The 19,856-nt window shown below is 41.8% G+C and overlaps 1 protein-coding gene across 1 annotated transcript in view; it reads left to right on the top strand.

Moving 5' to 3' along the window:
- The window catches only part of FBXO42 (F-box protein 42), a 48,716-nt gene extending 30,519 nt beyond the window's left edge, over window positions 1-18,197 (top strand). The window contains exons 4-9 of the mRNA XM_079698351.1: window positions 12,359-12,512; window positions 13,329-13,439; window positions 14,786-14,882; window positions 15,366-15,422; window positions 16,311-16,427; window positions 16,941-18,197. Coding sequence (XP_079554477.1) covers window positions 12,359-12,512; window positions 13,329-13,439; window positions 14,786-14,882; window positions 15,366-15,422; window positions 16,311-16,427; window positions 16,941-18,056 — 1,652 coding nt within the window. The 3' untranslated portion in view covers window positions 18,057-18,197. The remainder of the gene's footprint in view (window positions 1-12,358; window positions 12,513-13,328; window positions 13,440-14,785; window positions 14,883-15,365; window positions 15,423-16,310; window positions 16,428-16,940) is intronic.
- The last annotated feature ends 1,659 nt before the right edge of the window (window positions 18,198-19,856 follow it).

Genomic DNA, 19,856 nt, shown 5'->3' with positions numbered 1-19,856 from the left:
TTGGCTTTTACACTGTGTTCCTTTCTTGCTTTCTCTTCCCAGTTAGTAAACTTTCTGAAATCCCATTGCCCAGTCTTAAAATGTTTGTTGCTATTTGATTTATATGTATATATGAGTTATAGAGTGGTTAGATATTAAATGAGGAATGTGTTCTTAAAGACCTCACATAATGAATTTTAATTCTGACAATGGATTGCTGGTATTTCTGTTTACTGGTGAAAGTAGTGGGTGATGCCATGTGACAACAGTGTAACATGCTTTAACATTAGCTTTGGCATCAGCCATTTTTTCTTTCTTAACAATACATTTATTAAGACAGTTTACATATAGGGAAATGAACAAATCTTAAGTGTATAACTCAAAGACTTTTTAACATATGTATACAGCCATGTGATGATCACCTAGATCAAGATACAAAATACTGCTATCACTTCAGAAAGCTCCCTTGTGCCCCTTTCCTGTCAGTACCACTCCCCACAGAGGTAACCACTATTCTGACTTCCAAGAGATTTTTTTGAGATTCATCTTGGTTTTTTTTTAAAGATTCATCCATGCGGTTGCATCTGTCAGTGGTTTATTCCTTTTCATTGCTGTCAGTATTCCATAACATGAATATACCACTTTTTTTTGAACCCATTCTCCTGTTGATGGATACTTGGGTTATTTCCACTTTGAATATAGCTGCAGTCAACATTCTTACATAAATTTGTTTGTGGACATATGCACTCATTTCTTACTTAAGACCTACTTGTCAACTTTAAAGAATATTCTAGGGGGCTTCCCTGGTGGCACAGTGGTTAAGAACCCGCTTGCCAATGCAGGGGACAAGGGTTCGAGTCCTGGTCCAGGAGAATTCCACATGCCACGGAGCAACTAAGCCTGAGCGCCACAACTACTGAGCCTGAGCTCTAGAGCAAACAAGCCACAACTACTGAGCCTGTGCACCACAACTACTGAAGCCCACGCACCTAGAGCCCGTGCTCTGCAACAAGAGAAGCCACCGCAATGAGAAGCCCGTGCACCATAATGAAGAGTAGCCCCCGCCCGCCTCAACTAGAGAAAGCCCGCGTGCAGCAACAAAGACCCAACGCAGCCAAAAATAAATAAATAAAAGAATATTCTAGACACACTAAGTACCCAGAGAGTTCTCTCCTCACTTAGTCTTGCTCTAAGTAGGAGGATATAGTGATATAACTAAGTATTTTAGAGGTTTGAAGAGAAAAGACCACTCAGCTAGTAATTAAAGGTACACTCATTATTAGGGCCTCATGACCTAAAGTGATGGGAGGAAGGCTAGTTGGTGGTAGTACCATTAAGAGCATGGTTTTTGTGCCGAGCAAACACAGGTTTGCATCTGATCTCTTCAGGCTAAGGTTGCTTAGTAACTGGATGACCTTAGACAGGTTGTTTAACATTTCATTTGCCTCACCTATAAGGTAGACATGGTAATACCTACATTTCATAACTTTTGTTCAGATTGTATGCAATACACCTTTATATGTATACTGAAGTCCTAGCTAAGGAGTGTAGAGAGTGGTCATAAGTTATCCTCGAGTTCCCAAAGCTTGAAAAGTGCATTCATTCCTTTGTTCATTTTCATGCCTTTATTTATTGAGTATTTATGCCCAGTGCTGTTGTAAGTCCTGCAGATATAGATGTGAACAAGCAGCAAGATCTATAAGACAATAAACAAATCAATACGAAGAAAATACAAAGAACTAAGAAGAAAATAACTGGTGGTGCAAGAAAGTAGATGGAGGTGTTTAAATAAGTTATAAAATGTATATAGAGCCAGGACTTATATGGATGGGTAGGTTTTTAAAAGAAATATGACTTATGAGGAGAAAAGTAGTAAACTAATGAAATAGGATTCTGTTCACAATTTGTTGCCTTTTTTTTTTTCTTGGCCCTGCCATTTGGCTTGCGGGATCTTAGTTCCCCAACCAGGGATTGAACCCCGGCCCTGGCAGTGAAAGTGCCAAGTCCTAACCACTGGACTACCACAGAATTCCCTGTTACAAGTTATTTTTAAGACTAGTTGTTTTGTTTTGTTTTTAAATTTATTTATTTTTGGCTGAGTTGGATCTTCGTTGTGGTGCACGGGCTTCTCATCTCGGTGGCTTCTCTTGTTGTGGAGCACAGGCTCTAGGCATGCGGGCTTCAGTAGTTGAGGCTCACGGGCTCTAGAGCGCAGGCTCACAAGTTGCGGCGCGTGGGCTTAGTTGCTCCGTGGCATGTGGGATCTTCCCGGTCCAGGACGGGAACCCGTGTCCCCTGCACTGGCAGGCGGATTCTTAACTGCTGCGCCACCAGGGAAGCCCAAGACTAGTTGTTTAAAGATTATGTGATTTTGCTTAAAATAACTCTGACATATTTGAATCTCCATCTCCATTTTTTTGTTTTCATAGTAGGAATGCACCCAGGGCCCAGATACCGTAGTGCTAATCGCTATGAGGAAGGCATAGGATGTTACTTAAGAGACTACTTTTAATTCTTTGTTGAGTTAGCTCCTTCCTGCTTCATGGACCCGTTCCTGGTTAATCCTCTTTATGAGTTGGTGATTTCTCCATGTCTCCTCTAGCCCTATGCAATCCTGGAACAGCCTGGATCTCTGGTGGTCTTGGGAGATGGGAATGAGCGCAGAGCCAGTGGGTTCCCCTAGGAAAGGAAGGAATCCTTTCTGTTTGTTTATAAAGTTCAGATCCTGGGATTTTTCCAGAATACATGCTTTTCTAAGGTGGGTACACATTCTCTCCTGGTGGAGAGAAGAGTGGGGAAATTTGCATAGCACAAATCTGGGTAAACTTTAGTCCTCTAAGGAAGAGAATAAATAAGGTTCTACCATATTTCAGTTTAGCTCTCTCCTGCCTGACTAGGATTTTCCTGTTTTGTTACCAGACCAGAAACTTTATGACTCGCAACATTGTTTTCACTTCTAAACAGAACCACTTAAAAGGGCACCCGCCCCCCCAACCCTGAGAACTGCAATTAACAAATTACCAGATTAAACTCAGACTCTGGACCTCATCTCCTTCCCCAGAAATTGAATCAAAAGACTACTTAACATGGTAACAAGGAACTGTTACTGGTTTTCATGTTGTTAGTTTTTAACTGATAAGTGCTGCCTTATTTATCAGGTGGTCTTTCATGTGGGTTTGTTTAGAAGTGAAAACTGCCAACAGGGAATTTCTTTTTGTTCATGCCTATGGCCTATATAGTTATACAGGATCTAAAAGTTTCTCATGCCTATTACAAAAGTTCCTCTTGTTTTGGATGTTCTGTAAATGATCCAGGGAGTGATGTTTTTAAAGATATGGGTATAATTGTAATAATGAAAATGTGTGCCCTGAAGCCTGAGATCCAGGCAAGCTTCCTCTAATATTAGTGAGTTGTTTTGATATCAATCAGTAACTTTCTGACCATGTTGCAACTGAGGAAAAAAATAGGAAAAGGAAAAAAAAATTGGAGTGTGAGGGGAACACCTAAAGAAGTGTTTGGCCTTTCCCCTGCTGAAAGGCACATTGATACCTCCAGGGTAGGTTGTGATGAACTGGAGCCAGGTCTCATCCCAGCCCACAAGGGATCCATAACCATTTGGCTTCCTTGGATGGGTTCAGTTCTGCAAACATTTTCATGAGAAATAGTTCCTGTTCTCTAGGATAATATAATAATATAATCTTATCGGGAGATTCTAAATGGACAATTTCAGCACTGTACTGAATGCTCAGATTGAGGTTAGATAAAGGATGTCCCTCTCCATTCACCCCTCCCTCCCCTAGGAGGGTCTTTAGCCCAGCATGGGAAGGAATGTGCTGGTCCTGAAGAAAGCCATGTCTAGAAGAACTTAGTTCTTTTGCATCCAGTACCATGTCCTTGGTGACTAACTTAAGTCCCTATTTTAGAATTAAAGAGCCCCGTTGTCTAGAATCAAGTCTTGGAAAGCAGGAGTTTAGGGGTTCTGGAGTGACTTTGCCAAAGAGTAACTTTACATTTATCTCCTACCTTTGTTCTTTAAAATAGGCATTATAGTTTTGTATCTTCCCTGGGCCTGTAAATAATTGAGGAGACTCAACATAATTATTATTGGCCACATTGAAGTTAAATTGGAAACATTTTCATTAGCTGAAGAGAAACTGGTATCTGTTCCAGATAGAACCTCTGTGGTCCTGGCTGCATACTTTGGAGACCATTCTGAATAGTTATTAGTCTTCAAGGTGTTTACAGTGCCCAAGACAGACTTTATACTCATGAATTGTGTTCTTCTCAGTTTTCCTTTTGTCTCCCCCTTCCTCAAGTCATAAAACCATGAAACATGCTTTTCTTGTTCTGATTACAAAGTATTACCTATAAAGTCAAACCAGTTTAGAGATGTAAGCAGTTAAATTATAACTCCAGTAGTTTTTCTTTAAAGGGTCTCTTCCGTCCTAAGTTATAAATGCCAGCCTATCTTCTTGTGCCCTGTAGGTTTTCTGATTGCAGATGCTAATGTGGTGTCTGGGAAATACCTCTCCAAATTATTCTTCTCTTGACCTCTGACTCTTGCTATCAAGGTCAGTCACTTCACACACTACCATAATGACAGTTCTGTCACACCAAGGGCTTGGTCCACTTCCCAAGACCCAGCTTGGGTCCTATCAGCAAAACTCATCTCCCCCTACGCCCTCCCCCACCCCCCACACCAACTCAGGCTCCTCACTACCACAGAAGAGTACCCACAGAAGAGAAACTGTGAGGTAGGGTTGTTGGTTAATCTGGCCTATCTGGTCTTATTTTGCCCTCAAGGCCAGTTTTGTGTGGGATGGACGAGTGTACCTCATTTGGAGCTGCGAGTGAATGCCTTTCATTGGACCTACCCTGAGAAAGTGAGTGCAAGTGAAGAGTTGTTAATATGAGATGGAGAGTATGACCTGAAACCTCAGTCCCATTATTCATTCTTTAATGTCCCCTTTGGCATCATTACTACAAAATAGTAATTATTTGAAAGCATCCAGGGAAAAGTTTTTGACTTCCAGTTAGGAAGCAATTTAGACCCCCTTTTTAAAAAAGCAAATCACACACCAAAGCATTCTGTAACTCCATGAGCGAAGTGGAGATTTTTTTGTCCAGTACTTTTCTTCTGGATTAATTGGCATGCTAGTGAGTCTCCCTTGGTAAAATTTTTCATGCTCATAGTTTTCTTGTTTTCAAACTTTACCTCTTGTAAGTACCTAATTCCTAGTATTAGATCTTTCTATTTTCAGAGTCATGGAGAACTATTAGCAAGTCACGTATGTTGCTGTAAATAAGTCTTAAAGTGACTTGTCTGAAAGCAGTAGGTGGAACATTTTTTTTTTCACTTATTTATTTTGCAGAGTGTAGGTTCAGTAACATGTAGATGAGGATGACCAAGGAAATATTTGTGTATTGAAAATGTTAAAGTAGTTCCTTTCAGCACCCCTTTAATCAAAGCACTTGGCAGGGAAAACCCACTTTGGACCCATGTTCATATAGTCATAAACAGAGTGTATGTACAGAAGAAGTCTGGATAGATTCAGTGTTAAGGAAAATCATATAAACTGGGGAAAAAGTCAAAAGGCTGACCACATGCCCTTTTAATGTCATCTTTGAGCATTTTCTAACAGGTTCACCCAAGGATTATTTAAGTCTGCAACATGGTTCTCAAAGTCTAGTCCCCAAACATCAGCATCACCTGGGAACTTGTTAGAAATGCAACTTCATGGACCCTACCCCATACCTACTAAATAGGAAACTCAGAAATGTGTACCAGCAATCTGTGTTGTAACAAGTCCTTCAGCTACTTCTGATACAACTGAAGTTTGAGAACTACAGCTCGAGGGGAATGGTAACTATAACATCTAAATAGTAAACCAATAATATTAATAAATAATGCTCACAGTATGGAGAAGTAAAAGTAGCTTTTTAGTCATGCATAAAATACAGGCACCCTCAATTAGAATGGGTGCTTGTTTTATCTTGTGTCAAACAATCGCGCTTCTCTTCTAGTGCTAGGGTCTACGTGAGTAGCCACCACAGTTGTGGGAAAGTGGCATAGAAACCAAACCAGAATTTGGCATTGCTTCACTGTTTTACCATCGTCTTTGCAAAAGTAAACGAGAATGCCTTGTAATTCTACCACTGTCTTTCATATGTGAAAATTTCTTTTGATTTCATAGGAGTCTTGGGAAACATGTGAGCCAGTTAGTGATTTTAGGGAATGTTAGTTCTGTGTATAGGGTGCCTATCTGATTATCCAGTTTCCCACAGATGCCTTTTTGGCTTGTGCCTTGTTTTGAAACTTGCTCCATTGATCATATCTCCTGTGTGATCAGAGGCCTTTGGTGTTTGGGGAAAGAAGCCGGTGAGGATAACCATCAGCTCTAGGAGGAACGAGCTTAAGTAACATGTCTGTCCAAGTCTGACACGGGCATATTTGGTCCTGTGGTGCTTGATGAGAACCGACTTGGGAGTGACACCCTTTCTAACTCCACTTCTGTGATACAATGATATTTAGACTGTCTAGAGCCCCAGTGACCTCATATTTTGAAGGCAGGCCGAGAAAGGTCCTAATGAGTAGAAAACCTCCATTTATAAGTTTTCTTGAAGGAAGGGTATTTATTTCATCGTATGTCACCATGGTGATGATGGGCCTTTTAACTGTGGAAGGTCTTGTTGTCAGACTGCCCTGTACTGTACAAGATTTCCAGTGACTCATTCCCTCTCTAATGTCATAGGTGGGTGTGTTAAACAACCATGTGATTTCATTCTAGCTACTGTATGGAATGAATTGCTTGCACATAGGTGCAGTTCTTCAAAGTTTAGGACCTGATATTTTATCTAGGGATAGTCCATATAAAAGTTACTTTCCTTGCCCAATAATGTATGGTCATTTTGTTTGTTTGTTTGTTTTTTAATAAAGTTTGTAAATGCTACTCTTTACATAGCTTGCTTTTCTTGGAACTTTAAAACAGCAAATAAAGGTATGTAATTTGAAAATGAGTTTTCTTGTTTTTCTAAGAATTCTGGTAAAGATATTGTTTGCTTTCCAGAACTCGGATAAATAGACTGTTTATTCTTTTAAGATATAGAAATTGCCAAAATTCATTGACCTCTGCAGTCTCTGATCTCACCATAAATTTAATTCATTTCATTTGTGGACCTTGCGTTAAGATAATTGGGAGGGGAATTGAAGACCCTTTGCTTTAAACAAATTCAAAATAGGAAATATGTAAATTTTAAAAATGATAAAATTAGGGGCTCTCGGCAAAGGCTTTATAATATTGATTTCTTCAAGTAACAAGAATTTTAAAGTATCGAATTTGCAACAAATAATGTAAGCATTAGGGCTTCCCTGGTGGCGCAGTGGTTGAGAGTCCGCCTGCCGATGCAGGGGACACGGGTTCGTGCCCCGGTCTGGGAAGATCCCACATGCCGCGGAGCGGCTGGGCCCGTGAGCCATGGCCGTTGGGCCTGCGTGTCCGGAGCCTGTGCTCCGCAATGGGAGAGGCCACAACAGTGAGAGGCCCACATACCGCAAAAAAAAAAATAATAATAATAATGTAAGCATTACATGCATGATTGGTCACAGAAAATTTGACACACCAGTATCTTTGACCTCTTGTTGCTGAACCAACTGTACAGAGGTTGTATGTTGAATTCTGTGCCCTCCCTCCCCCCTGCTTCATTTGTTCTTGTAGGGTAATTTTCCCCCCACTTTCCTTATAAATTGAGATGGAGAAGCACAATTTAACTTTTCAGTATGACTCTATATAGCTGTCAAAATAGTATGATGCTAAAATTAAAGCTTCCATATGTGACATAAAACAGACCTTGGAAATTTTGGATGAAGGAATTCTCCTACTTCTTTGGTTAAGAAGTAGAGGGAAATTTTTTGGTTTTCTTAAAGGTCAAGATATTTGAGAAGTCATTTCAGAAAGCCCTTATTTAAGATAATCCTTAAGGATTGATTTATCATTGTCACTGGTCCCAGTTTACCTTTCTTTGGAGAGCCTGGAGAATAAATAAAGGGTCTTGTCTATATTAGAGGTAGAGTGTGACCCAGAGCCTTGTGGAGAAAAAGAGATCCTAAGAATAGCCTTCTGTTCAATTTACTTATCTCTCTGTCTGTTCTAGGTCTGTGGCTTTAATTAATTAAGATTTAAGTTGTAGGGCTTCCCTGGTGGCGCAGTGGTTGAGAGTCCGCCTGCCAATGCACGGGACACGGGTTTGTTCCCCGGTCCGGGCAGATCCCACATGCCGCGGAGCGGCTGGGCCCGTGAGCTGTGGCCGCTGAGCCTGCGTGTCTGGAGCCTGTGCTCCGCAACGGCAGAGGCCACAACAGTGAGAGGCCCGCATACTGCAAAATAAATAAATTTAAATAAATAAAATTAAATAAATAAAATTAAATTTAAAAAAAGATTTAGGTTGTAAATCAACTATATTTCAATTTAAAAAATTTTTAATACAAAGGAACTTTTAAAAAAAAGATTTAGGAAAGAACTTTTTCAGCTTTGAAACACTCAGACCTTTTGAGGTGCCTGACTTGTTTGTGGTAACTACTCAGAAGGAATGTATCTGTGTGCATGAAGAACAATCTAGAGAATGAGTATAAGCTATGCCTTGGTATTCTCATCTGTAAAATGGAAATAAAGGAACTTCTCTGGTGGTCCAGTGGTTAAGACTCCACACTTGCACTGCAGTGGGCACGGGTTTGATCCCTGGTCTGGGAACTAAGATCCCACATGTTGTGTGGTATGGCCAAAAAAAAACCAACAACATAAAATGGAGGTAAAACTAGAGTTTTGGAAGGATTAAATTACTTAATACATGCAGAGTACTTAGAAATGTGCTTAGCATATAATAAATGCTCGGTAAATATTAGTCATTATCATTAGTAGCAGTAGTAATAGGATTTTTTTAAGTCTTTTAACTTTATTTTTTATTAATTAATTTTATTTTTGTTTGCGTTTGGGTGTTTGTTGCTGCACACAGGCTTTCTCTAGTTGCAGCGAGTGGGGCCTACTCTTCATTGTGGTGCACGGGTTTCTTATTGCAGTGGCTTCTCTTGTTGCAGAGCATGGGCTCTAGGTGCACAGGCTTCTGTAGTTGTGGCACGCGGTCTTCAGTAGTTGTGGCACATGGGCTCAGTAGTTGTGGCACACGGGCTTAGTTGCTCTGCGGCATGTGGCAGCTTTCTGGACCAGGGCTCAAACCCGTGTCCCCTGCATTGGCAGGAGAATTCTTAACCACTGCACCACCAGGGAAGTCCCAGTAATAGTTTTAAGTAGCAGTAATTGTAATTTCTCTTAAAAGTCGGTCAGGTCACCCATCCATCCCTACCACCTTCCCCATACCGTGTGAACATAGGCATAGAACTTATAAAGTTAAAATCCTTTGTCTAAAGTAGTACTGTCTCTGTAATGATGGAAATGTTGTGTATCTGTACTTTCCAATTCAATAGTCACTAGCACATGTGGCTAAATGGTGACTGTGCTGGGCATGCAGGTCTAAAGTATCGTCTTTACTTGGGTTTGATTTTACATATTGTTATGTTTTACAAACAGTCTTTTTGATTCTGTGACTAGTTTTTCCCCTTAAGAGATATGTATTCTTATACTACATTTGTAATCTCTTTACACCCAGCAGTGGTAAACATTGGTTTGCCTTGCCTTATAAAGTATTGGTAATTTATTTCAAAAGATATTATAGGAAATACATAGTACACATGAAAGAGCAAACCCTAACTAGTCTTATCATGTTAACCATTGGTTTTTGTTTCCAAATCATAATTCAGTATATTTGAGTTACCTTTCTGGGACTCGGGATGACCTCCTTTTCATATGATGTAGCATCGGTTATAATTTCATTTCTATTGTACTTTCTTGAGCTAAATAGTTACTCTGCCAGGAATACTCTAATCATATTGTAGTAGTTAAATATGTCCACCAGTTCAGTTCTGTTCTCATAAACTTTGTGCCATGTAGAAAGCACTACTATCAGATGTCTGTGGCCAATTGACCTGGTATTAACGTTGTATTAATTTGCTTTAGCAATGATAATAACAATACCAGGCACTGTCCTAAATGCATTATGTGATTTAAGTCATTTAATTTTCACAACCACTCTTTTGTATGGATATTCCTTGATCTATTTAAACACTGCAAATAAGCATCCTTGTTTCTTTTCTTTTTTCATTTGCCCAGCTATCTTGTTAGATTAATCCCTAGAAATGGAATTTCTGATTCAAAGCATATGCACTTAAACTTTTTTGATACAAACTGCTCATTTTAAGTTAAAAATCCTATTTTTGTTTGTTTCCATGTTTTGCTTATTGGGGGAACCTTAGTATGCTGCTTCACTTTTCTGTGGGGGGAGGGTGCGCCTCGCAGCTTGCGGGATCTTAGTTCAACGACCAGGGATAGAACCTGGGCCCTCGGCAGTGAAAGCACGGAATCCTAACTACTGGACCACCAGGGAATTCTCTGCTTCTTCACTTTATACACTCAATTTAAAAGCTGGGATCTCCAGTATCTCAAATTCAAATCCAAATTTTAGTCTGGAAAGTTTTTAAGCTACTACTCTGCTGAAGTCTGTTACATATTTTATTAGCTTTTTCCAACTTTTTCACAGTACTTAGGAGTTCCAGAGTAGGGGCAAGAACTTGAAGCTTTGTTTGGTATTTCACAAATTAAATCATTCTGGGGTAACACTAGCGTTTTAACTTGACTGTTATATCAGTTAGGCTTTCTAGTTGGGCTAGGAGACTTCCTCCTAGGAGAGCAAAAGTTCTTAACCAGAAATCATGAGATTGTATGAAAGACAACATATCATGAGTAGCCCCCTTAGTCGTGATTCCTGTGAGATATGAGGATAGCAAGAACTGACTCATGGAATACTTCACCTAGTGTTTCAGGAAGAACCATTCCTAGAGAAGACTTGTTTCTGTGTTCAGATCCTGCTCTGGATTGATGTGTGTTCTATTAGAAAAGTATTCAAAATATCTGATGCTCACTCCACATTCTGAGTGCTGGTACCTTCCTAGTAAATCATGTTGTTACTCTTTTTTTTTTTAACCACACCACGAGGCTTGTGGGATCTTAGTTCCCTGACCAGGAGTTAAACCCAGGCCCTCAGCAATGAGAGCACAGAGTCCTAACCACTAAACTTCCAGGGACTTCCCTCATGTTGTTACTCTTAAGTTGCATCCCAGGGAAGACTGTCCTCTTCTCCACCTTCTCAACCTCAGGACTGTGTAATCGACACCATTAAAGCAGTCTGAGCAGAGCTTTTCAAACTGTGTTCCCATACCCCTTGCTGAAGGGGGAGGCCAAGTTATCCACTGAAATTGGAGCACCTCAACAGCTATCATGTTAATATACTGCTGGGATTCTTTCTGCTTAAGATTTCCTTTGAAAAATAGATCCTATAGCTTTAACAACAACAAAGATTCTTTTTAATATTCCAGTATTAGTAAATACTGATGAGACAAATTACTTTGGTCTTGAGCAAACTAGAGGTGGCAGGTAGAGTAAGGAATTGGGAGAAATAGCTATTGTTTCGAAGACAAGAAGCTCTGAAAAATGATGCTCCTGTGGGACATTTGTTAGCCGTAAAGTTTTCCAGCATAAGCCAAACTTCTGTTGTTTTGAAATTTGGTCATCATAGCTCAGAGGTCCAGCCTGGAGGGCCTTAGTAGCCACTCTTGGCTGCAGTTTCATTGGAATGCTTTCATATAAAGCCTTGAAAGTCTGCTTCCATTGTGCTAGTGAGGCCCATAGCTAGGGGCCCAAAGGTCACTATGTTAACATTTGATTTATAGGACAAATGAGAACTGCATTCTGCCTCCTTTTTTTTTTTTTTTAACCTATGTTTGTTAGCAGCAGTTATTTTTAAGTTGTATCTAGCCTCTATATATACTCCTCCCCCGATCCTTTACATGCTTTCCTTTGTGATCTCTGTTAAGCTTATTGAAGGGACGGACAGGAGAGTCAACATTTATTGAGTACCTGCTATGTGCCCGGCACTGTGCTAGGTGCTTTGAATATACTGTTTAATACTCAAAGCAACCTTATGAGATACATACTCTCATCCCTAATTTCAGGTGAACAAACTAAGCCTGAGAGAGACTAAGTAACTTTCCTCTAATTCAGGTTTCTTTAACTTCAGTTATAAAAGACGTATAAATTGGTGATGATTTTCTCTCAGACCTGCAAACCCAGTTTTGTCTCCTCCTCTCCCTTATGCTTTGTAGTATTGGTTCCTGTTTTGCCAGTCTTCCAGGAAAAGGGGATCTATAGACAGCCTACTTATGGCTTTTTGTGAGGCCCTGAATCCTAACCATGCTGTTATTGACTTCTCCCAGGGTCCTATCCTTCCCCCAAAGCTGGCGCAACTCTGGTTGTATACAAGGACCTGCTGGTGCTGTTTGGTGGTTGGACACGGCCAAGCCCTTACCCCCTGCACCAACCAGAGAGGTTCTTTGATGAAATACATACTTACTCACCCTCTAAAAACTGGTAAGCCACAAAGATAAGAGCCTTTCAATCTGGAGTAGAAGGTTTAAAATGTTTGGATTCCTTATCTTTCTTCGTGTGTCCAGGAATCTCTTTGAGAATTTGACGAAAGCTTTGGACTCTTTTCCCAGAAAAACAAAATTTTTACACATGCACAGATTTTGCCTACGGTTTCAGAGGGTTTATAGGACCCCCTTAAAACTTGAAGTTAAGAACGCTTTTTCTGAAGAGAAAATGTAGAAGACATTTATTCCTCTTCCAAGAAAAATGAATGAGACAGTTGAAGAATAGAGAGCTCTTCAGCTTTGGTTACTGATTCCCCAGGAGTGCTATGGATCCAGATGATTCTTTACTCCATGCTTTGTCCCCAAGACTGACTCCCAGTTGTTTTACAAACTTGTCTTTTTTAAATGACAGTAACCTCTGTTCCTTGTAATGGACTACTTAGTACAGGGCTCTTGGCAGCCGCTACTGATCAGATCAGGCCTCTAGGAAGAAATAGCAGGTGGTGTTCCTTCAGCAAACTAGGCCGTAGCAGCTAAGGAACCATAATGGAATCCCTTGTCATTGTTTTCTCATCACTCTACCTCCAAGCCATACACATTGAGAAGTTGAAAGTGTATATAATGTTAGCAGATTCGTAGAAAAGGCATAAATACCTTGTGACATCCTCCATTTATTATCCTAACAGTTTGTCTACTGAAGGTGATAGGATTGTCATTTTAAATGGATGCCTGCTTAACTGTTTTCCACCTTAAACACGTAAGATCAGAAGCAGAGGGGCTGACTTCTTGGCTTCCTCCTGTCTTTTTATATTAGGTGGAACTGCATTGTGACAACCCATGGCCCACCTCCCATGGCTGGGCATTCTTCTTGTGTGATAGACGATAAAATGATTGTCTTTGGTGGCTCCCTAGGATCCCGGCAAATGTAAGTCTATTTGGTTTGCTCGCTATCAACCTGAACGTAAATACTCCTGGAAAAGTTAAACTAGGTCAGAAAAGTAAACTAGTCAGGGTCAGTATTCCTGAGCATGGTTCTAATTAATCCAATAATTATCTCACCCCCTAGTATTCCATTTTTTGATTCTAGTCATAGACCAATATGTTGAAAAACTTGCTCCATAGAATCAGGGCTATGTAGAATCTCTGTTTTGTTTGATATGTGGTTCAGTTCAGTGGGATAAGTTCTGATGGGGCCTCCACCTTCTCTGTTTCTACCTGTGCCTACAGAAGGCCGCCCTCTAAGAAGCAGAGTACTTTTCCTTCTTCTCCTTTATGGCCCAGCTCGTAACCCTTGGGGCTTTAGAGAAGGAGAGAGGTAGATTGACAGGACAGGTGGAAACGGTTCACTCTCCAAATAGGATGGATTGAGGGAATGGGTAAGAGCAAGAAAACCGTGTCAGGCCTGACATCCTCTGTGAGGTGGTTCTCCCTGCCCACTGTCCTCCACCTCTGGCCACGACTGGCCAGCTCAGGCCAGACCCGGAGCAGTCTGTCTGAATCACTATGTATCTGCTTTGGCATTAGGAGCAGTAGTGGTTGTTTCCTCTGTGCTTTGAAATGGAAGTTGATGAGCTGTCAGCAGTAAAACCATTCCAGATCCAACCCTATTCCCCCTTAGGGTACTTTCCATCTTCTTATTTTAAAACAGTATGGAGGAGACAATGTGAGCTCTACCCTCCAGATGAGAGGGTTTAAGGCTTAAGGTATTGGAGCTCTTACTCCTGTGTTTCTATGTGTGAATAAGTGACCATAGAGAGGGGACCATAAAATAGAGACTGCCATTTAGGAGTCTATCCTTGCCATACTGGTCCCTTGAGGGTTGGAGATGCCAATTTGTCCTTGATAAAAGTGCAGCTTTCATGAGCCATGGTAAAATTACCTTTTGTAGCCAAAGTCAATAAATCTTTATCTCCTGGACAATGGTAGAACTGCCTTTTGAATAATTTTTTTCTCTTCCTTGTGGGTTTTGCCTTTGAAGGACTGTATCATGACTAGTATCTATTTCCTGCTATCACCAATTAATTAACTCTAGCTTTGGGTATTATTGTTTGGCTACAGACATGACTCAACTGAGGCCTTATGGGTCAATGGAAAGAGCAAAGGTTTGAAGGTCTCCTTTCCAGGGAAAGGAGGGGAAGAAAAATATAGTTGAGCGCTGACTATGAGCATGGCACTTTGCGGGGCATCCTTATGAATGTAACTTCATTTATATCAGTTCTTGTGGGCCCTGAGAGCTCCCAACTGCTTCATTCTTTTGTCCTTGTCTTATAGGAGCAATGATGTCTGGGTCCTTGACCTCGAGCAGTGGGCGTGGTCCAAGCCGAACATCTCCGGCCCTAGTCCTCATCCTCGAGGTGGCCAATCTCAGGTGCTCAGAAATTAAAATAACTATTCAGCAAACACTGTAAGCATCTTTCAGTTAGGACAGGAGAGGGAGGAGGGAGTCAGGTAAGATGCCAACATACAGAAGCCAAAGAGAATTTATCATTCTTTTTGGCTGGTATTTATTTTTCAACTTCTAATGGGTTATAATTATTTTTGTTGGCTTTATATTATGCCTCTCCTGAAAGCATTTACTTTGCTTTTTTATTTTTCAAGAGAACGCTGCATTTTATGTGGTTGGCACTCTCATGTTAATAATGTTTGATCAACAAAGAATCCATTCAGGTGAATCATCAGTAATTTGTTTACAAGGATCAGAATTGACATGGTTTGGGTAATGGAGATCTTATGGTAAATAGAATACTCTCATTTGGGAGCTGAGTAGACTATTTTCATTTACCACTGAAGTATAGGAAGCTCAGATGCCTGTGTCTTTGTAGGTTTATTTTAAATTTCTTCCTCTCCCCAGATTGTCATAGATGATGCAACTATTTTAATCCTTGGAGGGTGTGGCGGTCCCAATGCTGTGAGTATTGCTGGTATGGCGTTCCCATGCACATGCTGCTAAGTATTCAAAACTTGCTTCCCCTGTCTCATCTTGTAAAAGTGTACAAGGCCATTTCTGTAGCATTTTTATTTAGAAAATACCTTTTCCACTTTGGGTATATAGCCTTTGTATTTTCTGGCCTTCTTCTCCACTCTCTTTTGCGGGGGGAAGCTTTTCATCAGAGACATTCGTTTATTGAATATTCCTATCTAAAGTCTTCCTAACTCCCACTTAGTCTTTGGGCTATAAGTTTTGCTGCTGTCATTTTTTCAAGGAGGGATGGGACAGAAAAGCAGATGGATAATGGCCAGAGTTAACATGGAATTTATTTAAGAATGCAGATTCAGGGCTTCCATGGTGGCGCAGTGGTTGAGAATCCGCCTGCCAATGCAGGGGACATGGGTTCGTGCCCTGGTCTGGGAAGATCCCACATGCTGTGGAGCAGCTGGGCCCGTGAGCCATGGCCGCTGAGCCTGCGCGTCTGGAGCCTGTGCTCCTCAACGGGAGAGGCCACAACAGTGTGAGGCCCGCGTACCGCAAAAAAAAAAAAAAAAGAATGCAGATTCGACATTCTGGATATGTATTATCTACCCTTTCATCAGTGTACACACACACACATACACACACATAAAACCACAGGCAAAATTCAAAACCACTTAAAATTGATTCATGGGGTCACAAGTACAATTTCACGTGCCAGGCCAGTGGTAATATATGAATGAATGAATGGCTAGAGATTTTACTATTCTTTCTGAAGAATTCACACACTCTATGACAGACAGCACAACTTTGAGATTCCAGCTCTGTGTGTGTATGTGTTTTGTAACGTACCACACCTGAGTCCTGTTGTTGGTGCTTCTCTTACAGCTGTTCAAGGATGCTTGGTTGTTGCACATGCACTCAGGTCCCTGGGCCTGGCAACCACTCAAGGTAGAAAATGAAGACCATGGGGCCCCAGAACTGTGGTGCCATCCAGCTTGCCGAGTAAGTAGGGAACTGACAGGCCAGCAGAAGGAGAGGTCCTAAACTCTAAAGCCAAATTAACTCATCAGATTTCCAAGCAACTTTGTATGGAAATTGAAAACCCCTTGATGTCACAAAAGAGGTGGACATTGACCATAGCTTTTTGGGTATTTCTCACATACATGAGCCACTAGATGGAAAAACTTAACATGGGCCCCACTTATCCTTTAAGCCCCAGCTTTAAGCATCTCTTTGTCTCTAAAACTTGCCCCAGGGTCCCCCAAACAAATACTTGATTCCTTCCTCCACTCTACCCCTATTCTGTAGAGATAATTCAAATGGTAGCACATGTCTCCCTGTAGCAACAAATTGTTCCCATCTATCCCCACATCGAGCCTAGAGGGCAGACTGCATTCTTTTCATCTCTACATCTCAGGTACCTACAAAACACGTGGCACATCCCAGATGCTCATGACAAAATGTTTGATGGTTAAATGGATGATAAGAACTGAGCACAGGTTTTTTGTCTTCCAGGTAGGGCAGTGTGTGGTGGTCTTCAGCCAGGCTCCTAGTGGGCGAGCCCCACTCAGCCCCAGTTTGAACTCCCGCCCATCACCTATCAGTGCCACTCCTCCAGCCCTAGTTCCCGAACCTCGAGAATACCGCTCTCAGTCTCCGGTAAGGAGTATGGATGAAGCTCCTTGTGTTAACGGCCGCTGGGGAACACTGAGGCCCAGAGCGCAAAGACAGACCCCCTCAAGTTCCCGAGAAGGAAGCCTTTCCCCAGCCAGAGGCGATGGCTCTCCCATCCTCAATGGTGGGAATTTATCTCCAGGATCAGCAGCTGTAGGTGGCTCTTCCTTGGACAGTCCTGTACAGGCTATATCTCCTAGCACTCCATCCACCACTGAAGGATATGACCTAAAAATGGGACTTTCTTTGGCCCCCCGACGAGGGTCACTACCAGATCAGAAAGATCTAAGATTAGGATCAATGGATCTGAACTGGGATCCGAAACCTGCTTCCAGTAGCAGTCATATGGATGGTGTGGACAACAGAACAGTTGGGGGAAGTTTGAGACACCCTCCTGAACAGACAAATGGTGTGCATACCCCACCGCATGTGGCCAGTGCCCTTGCAGGAGCCGTTTCCCCAGGTGCCCTGCGTCGGAGCCTAGAAGCCATCAAAGCAATGTCGTCCAAAGGCCCCCCAGCCTCCGCAGCACTAAGTCCTCCTCTGGGGTCTTCTCCAGGCTCCCCTGGGAGCCAGAACCTGAGCAGTGGAGAAACAGTGCCTGTTCCCCGCCCAGGGCCTGCCCAAGGAGATGGACATTCCTTACCTCCCATTGCCCGGCGCCTGGGCCACCACCCTCCACAGTCCCTAAATGTTGGCAAACCCTTGTACCAGAGTATGAACTGCAAGCCAATGCAGATGTACGTGCTGGACATTAAAGACACCAAGGAGAAGGGGCGAGTCAAATGGAAAGTATTTAATAGCAGTTCTGTGGTTGGACCTCCCGAAACCAGCCTGCATACAGTGGTACAAGGCAGGGGTGAACTCATCATATTTGGAGGACTCATGGACAAGAAGCAGAATGTGAAGTACTATCCAAAAACAAACGCCTTGTACTTTGTGCGAGCAAAGAGATAATATGTTCTAAAACCCTGTCCCTTCCTGTGGCTTTTAATTTGGAGTTTTCCAGCGTGCAAGCATTTGGACTGAGAATTGAGGAAACAAAGGACAAAACTGCTCTCATAAACCAAACCCCAATTCCCAACCTCACTCACTCCAGGCTGGGATCAAATCTTCATAAAGAAAAGAATTATATAAATATATATTATATAGCCAACTCTGTTTACAAAGAGGGAGAGATCTCCGTCCTGGTTCAGATAAAATTGTTGCTGTGTTTTAGCAGAGGCTGTGCTGCCTTTTTCTACTTTGCTGATAACTAGACCAAGAATTTAGGGAATAGATTAATACCAGAACCTTACTAAAGAAACTGAAGAGCCACCTGTAAATCTTATTTGGCCTTCTTAGAGTTAGAAAGGGCATGTGTAAGATGCACGACTAGAGGTTTCAGATTCCCATGCTTCAGGGGCTGGCAGGGTAAAAGTAACCTGTAGAAAACTGTTCTTCTCCCCGCCCTGCCCCGCCCTGCCCCGCCCGCAGAGGACCTGTGAAAACTTCTCTTTGCAGTAATGCCCTATGCCTGGCCCTATTCTGCTCTTTGTGACTGAGGAAAGTTACCCAACAAGGGATTTTGTTCCACGTTTGTGTGCCGGGATCATCGTGAAACAAAGTTTATGCAGAAACACCTAGTGTCCATTGGTCTTTGCTCTCTCCATGTTTCAGAAAACATTCTGGTGTCTGATTGTGGAATTTTCTGACAATCATATTTCGTTGCAGTTGCCAAAACCCACATTTGTTCTCTTTTTCTTTCCCTTAAAACCTGATCCTCAGAGGCTGCCTTTTCTATTTATAGGCTGCTTTTCTTCCCTCCTTCCTCCCTTCCTCCTTCCCTCCCCACCCCTCCCTCCCTCCCTCCCTCCCTCTTTTTCTTTAATATGTGGATTTTTTTTAAGCCCTAAAACCTTTCGCACTTTCTTTTATTAACCTTGGGTGCCCAGAGAAATCTCTCAGAAATATTTCTGGAATCCTTTTTCTGGTGTCACTAGGGGACCAGTAGGGAATTCTGAGATGCCAGTATCATGAGAAATCCTTGAAGCATCAAAAGATACTGTTTTACCTCATGGGCTTCTTTTTATTTCCAAAGCACATTGGACACACCCATCCATGTTTATAGAATGTGGAAATTGATCTTGGGAGAGAATCCCAATAACAATTCCTTCTAGAAATGATTTTTGCCCTTGTTTGTGACATGCATTTTTCTGCCTGGCTGTTGACTGGTGATTGGGTTGAGTATCATGTGCTTGGCCTCTTTGATGCATGGCTCACCTTGGGAGCAGCTCCTTCTTTGTCATTGTCATGTTTACCTGTCACCCAAACAAGGCTTGGGTTTTTACTTTCATGTCATTTCTGAGATAAGGTATAACCAACCAGAGCATTTTTTTTGGTTGACACAGGAGATTACAAGTTACCAGTGTCTAAACCATGGCCTGGACATAGGAGACATTGGCACCACTTAAATGTGGATTATTTTGGTGATTTCTTATCAATAGAAAGAGGATTTTTATTTTTCCTTTAGGGTTTAAATTTCAAAACACTGCATTTCTCATCCCCACACTCCCCTTTTTCTTGTTAGCATTTCCCAAGCGCAAGCCTGCTACAACTGGCCCTGGGTCCTGGCTCTCAGCCAGCTCTTAGCAGTCTGTCTGATAAGTCTGTTTTCTCCTGTTAACGTCATGTTAAATCCTTTCCCCTAGCCATTAGCTCTACAATGTGGTCTTGGTGGGAAAGCGCCCCTGGTGCCAAGCCCAGGAAAGGGCCAGC

This window comes from Hyperoodon ampullatus (genome assembly GCF_949752795.1).
Source record: "Hyperoodon ampullatus genome assembly, chromosome: 2".
NCBI classification, from domain to species: domain Eukaryota; kingdom Metazoa; phylum Chordata; class Mammalia; order Artiodactyla; family Ziphiidae; genus Hyperoodon; species Hyperoodon ampullatus.
This window is presented reverse-complemented; position numbering and strand designations above follow the sequence as displayed.